Below are 4,574 nucleotides of genomic sequence, written 5' to 3'. Positions count from 1 at the left end.
TCATGCATGTGGGAGCTCATCATCAACATGAGCACGTGATGCTAAAGCATCCTATCTTGAGAAACCTAATAGTCAATTGACGTTGCATAGATACGGGAGCCACTTTGCTCTAATGAGCACACTAATTAATCCTTACCGTGATGTTAGAGCAAAGGACGAATCTTCTACACAAATGAACACACTAATTTGTTGGTTCCGAAAGGGAAAGCTTCAGCTAACCCTCTACAGGAGGACAAGATATTCTTACCGTGCCCTGTTTAATTCTCAGGGTCCTTTCTATCATGCCCACCACCGTGCCCCCTTTTCAACACCCCAGCTAGCTAGTGCATGTATAGTGTGCGCGTGTGTGTATATACAGACCCACCAACCTTCTCCCCTTTCATAGCCAAGCTAACGAGCAGTAGCACATCGATCAGCAAACGGGCGTCCGGCAGGCACTCAACACAAAACACAAATATGCGTTCAGCTCGCGACCTCCGCCTCGCGGTCTCGGCCCTCCTCCTCCTCCTCCTGCTTTCAGCCGGCGTCCTGGCGGCAAGAGCCCAGCATGAAATCGGTGAGCTCTGCTCCGCTCTCTCAAACCAAACGAATATCTTATATATTATATTAAATCCAGCGCATGTACCTGTATTTCTCGATTAATTCTTCCACCATTAATTAATTTTACCAAGTGGAGTATATCTCTTGCATGCAGACGATGAGTCAGAGTTCAACTACATCCGCGGGTCCAAGAACGGGCCGGAGAACTGGGGCAAGATCAAGGAGGAGTGGGCGACGTGCGGTACCGGGCAGATGCAGTCGCCTATCGACCTCTCCGACCACCGTACCTCACGGGCACCCAATCTCGGCTACCTCAACCACTCCTACCTCCCTGTAGAGGCCTCCATCGTCAACCGCGGCCACGACATCATGGTCAAGTTCAACGGCGACGCCGGGAGCCTGTGGATCAACGGCACCGCGTACCACCTCAGGCAGGTTCACTGGCACTCCCCCAGCGAGCACCGTGTAAACGGACGCCGGTACAACCTCGAGCTTCACATGGTTCACCTCAGCGCCGAGAACAAGACTGCCGTGATCGGCATCCTCTACAAGATCGGCAGGCGCGACCATTTCCTCCACGAGGTACGTTAGGTTTCTCTAACTCTATCCATCTGCTGCCAACCAATATATATCATTCTTTAATCCGGCACGGGGTTTATGTTGTAAAACTAATCCGCTGTGCAGCTCGAGTCTTACCTGCGGAGGATAGCAGACACCAAGGAGAAGGAGGAGATGGTAGGCGTGGTGGATCCCTGGGAGGCGAGGGGAGATGGCGAAGCCTACTATCGGTACATGGGCTCCCTCACAACGCCGGCGTGCGACGAGGGGGTCATCTGGACCGTCATCAAGAGGGTACCTACGTTGTTAATGACTTTTACCGGCCATATTTAGAACCCAAATTCTAAACTTACGGGAAATCAGCTTAGGGGCACATGGTCACTAACCCCCCGATATTCTCTAACAATAGTGATCGAAATTTTAAAGTAGATACATGCTTTTGCAGGTTGGCACTAACGCTGTTGATATTCTCTAACAATAGTGATCAAAATTTCAAAATTAGATACTTACTTTTGCAGGTTGCCACCGTGTCGAGTCACCAACTGAAGCTTCTCACCGACGCCGTCCATGACGTAATTAAGTTGTTAAACTGATTAACTTCTCCAATCTTTTGTCAAGAAAGCGAAGTGCATATATTTGTATGTTTGTACTGTGTGTAGGGCTTTGAGATGAATGCGAGACCCCTTCAGAAGGTGAACGGAAGAGATATCAGCTTTTTCTGCCCTGATGATCACCATGAGCGCTATTACGCTGCTGCTGATCAGTAATTAGCATTAAACTTCAGCAAGCGTGAGGGATAGACAGCATGCGTGTTAATGTAAGATAAGCTCCTTACATACCTTAATTTGACAAGCTTATTGTTGTCGATACATAGTTGTTTCTAATGGAAACTGTATATTTTCCCATGCCCTTAGTTGTTGGAAACCACGAAGAAGAACGACCGATTCCATGGAGCATTGCAACGATCGTGACTCGGCACCAAACGGAGATGTTTCTGGTCTTGGCACGGTTGTTAATTCCATAGTAAAGTCGAAGTCACAGACGTGTCGTTGTTGTTATCTTCAATACTTGGATGACATGTGCTCAATCTAGTACGCTGTCTTATTTGAGTTTTCTTCTTTATTAATATTTAAATAAAAAGTGCCTCAATCACGGCTGGTTGTGCCATCTTGTTGCTAAGATGTGCTAGCTAATGGATTTATTTCTTCATCATTGCACATCAGATCCAATCCATCTTATTATGTTCTATCATTGTCATCTTTAACTACAGTTTTTTTTCAGCTTTTATTTGAATTTATGTATTCTTCTTCTTCAAGAAAGTGTGCTGCAGCATCTCAAAAAACAAGTGTGTTACAGATCTATATTTGTTGCTCTTCCTTCTTTACCGCACTATATGCACCTGCTAGCACGCTCAGTTCAGTGAGATACTGAGATAGTGCTATGCTTGTTGTTGCATGTGCATGGCATGTACGTTTTCAGGTAAGTCTTGACACTTATGAATTGAGCCATGCATGATGCATGTGATCGACCAGGCAGCTTCTGCACTGTAAACCGTCCATGACAGGAGGATCTCCCGTACGACGTCGTGCTCACTTTTCCGGGGCCCTTGTCAATTGTCCCTATCGGCCTATCCCATAGGCTGCGAGACATCACATGAAATTATACGAGAGAGACGGAGACAGAGCGCCAAGAAGTCTAGATTCACTTGATACATTGGTGCCTACCTTCGTCGATTCTGCCGATGTCCCATTCATAAGATTATTTTAGGTTTGTACTCTGTTGTTAATTAACCTGCCGATTTGTGGAGTAGGTACGAAAATGTGGAGCAGGTAACAAAATCTGGGTAGATTATTCAAAATGTTATCTGCCGTGCGGAGGACACTGAAATTCATGTCATCTTCAACTTCTTCTCCACGGCTTTATTCGAAAAGGTAGCTAGTAAACGCAAACTCATGCAAGAGTTGCTTTTTGTTGCTAGTAACTTGCTCGTTTGGACTTATACTAGTCAGATGCCCATTCAACTAAGTTCTCGCTCCATCTGTTCTAGTCTGACAAAATATATAGTGGAACACATCAAATTTGCAGGTGGAGCATCTTTTCCCAATCTTAGTGTTCACACTGCAAAGTAGAACATATGGAAATTAATTAGTACATGAATAAATAAAAGGTGCAGAGGCGACGGTGCACAAGTTTATCCTGTGCAGCCTGCTCAGATCTGAGGGTTAAAAACCCGCGCTACTACTATCAACTTATAGTAGCGCGGGTTTATAACCCTCACTACTACTATGGCATGTCCCAGGTAGGCACGGTAGAGACCAATTAGTAGTAGCGAGGGTTAAAAACCCGCGCTACTAGTAAGTAGCAGTAGCGAGGGGTATAAACCCGCGCAACTAGTAAGCGTCTGTGTATAAGCTTTTCCCTAGTAGTGATATATATGTATTTATTTCAAAACAGGGCTACCAACAAAATATATAAACATGAAGAATATGGCGGTCTACTGTCAAACTTCATCGAGTGTGGAACTCGGCAAAGAAACAGTAGGCAGTCTGCAGCCAAATTTCACCGAGTGTGGAACTCGGCAAATATGTAATTAGCAAGTCAGTGGTCAAAATTTCGCCGAGTTCATTTAGTCGATACAACTCGGCGACATGTGGAACAGGTGACGACAACGTGCCACGCGGCCATCCCTTAATGGTTGGAGTTTGCCGAGTTGCAAACTCGGCAAACTCTTTGCCCAATTTATGTTCTAAGAACTGGGCGAAGTTTGGCACTGGGTAATAAAGTTGTGCCAGGCGGCACGCCCTAATTGGTCACATGTTTTCTGCGTGTGGAAATCGGCAAACAATTGCCCAATTCTGCTGAATGATGAACCAGGTAGATTTTTTGTACTAGGCAATGCGTTCTGCCACATGGATTATTTCAATTGGTGAGGCTTCGTCGAGATTTAGGATGAAAAACTCGGTGAACGTTTGTGCCATGTCGCAAGTCCATTAGCGGTGCGTTCGTTGTGATGGTGAGGTCCGCCGAGTTTTTTTCTCGGCAAGAACTCGGCAAACATTGTTGACATATGCACCAAGTTCTCAATAGAATGCACTCGGCAGTATTAATGATTGTCGGGCCCCGTCCAAACGAGTGCGCTGAGCCGAGTTTGGCGCTCAGTGAAGATTTCACCGAGTTTAATAAGTGCTCTGCCAAGTTTCTTTGGAACACGGCATAAACGTTGATTCTAGTAGTGTAAGAGCCCCCACGGGTGTAAGCCCCCCATCACGACGACCATCTTTAGCATCATCCATCCCCACCACATCCCCACCATGAGTTCTACCTCGGCCGGGCGAGTGCGTCATATGGTTCGGCGCCCTTGTCGCGCTTGCAACGTTCCTTCATCTTGGAATGGTGCTGGGTGCTCCAGTCGATGTCCTTCACGAAGACACATGTGGCTTCACGGCATGTTCTCGCTAAGGCCTAGGCTCCAAACT

At 46.4% G+C, this 4,574-nt stretch overlaps 1 protein-coding gene across 1 annotated transcript; it reads left to right on the top strand.

Moving 5' to 3' along the window:
- Nucleotides 1–305: 305 nt before the first annotated feature.
- LOC123166004 (alpha carbonic anhydrase 5) lies at nt 306–2,362 on the top strand. Its single transcript, XM_044583766.1, has 6 exons — nt 306–556; nt 695–1,122; nt 1,225–1,392; nt 1,617–1,670; nt 1,758–1,915; nt 2,013–2,362. Exons 1-5 carry the CDS (start codon nt 328–330, stop codon nt 1,863–1,865), a joined length of 987 nt encoding a protein of 328 aa, XP_044439701.1. The 5' UTR covers nt 306–327; the 3' UTR covers nt 1,866–1,915; nt 2,013–2,362.
- The last annotated feature ends 2,212 nt before the right edge of the window (nt 2,363–4,574 follow it).

Source organism: Triticum aestivum, chromosome 7D, assembly GCF_018294505.1.
Source record: "Triticum aestivum cultivar Chinese Spring chromosome 7D, IWGSC CS RefSeq v2.1, whole genome shotgun sequence".
Lineage (NCBI taxonomy): Eukaryota > Viridiplantae > Streptophyta > Magnoliopsida > Poales > Poaceae > Triticum > Triticum aestivum.
The sequence above is the reverse complement of the archived record's forward strand: the minus strand, read 5'-3'. Positions and strand labels throughout refer to the sequence as shown.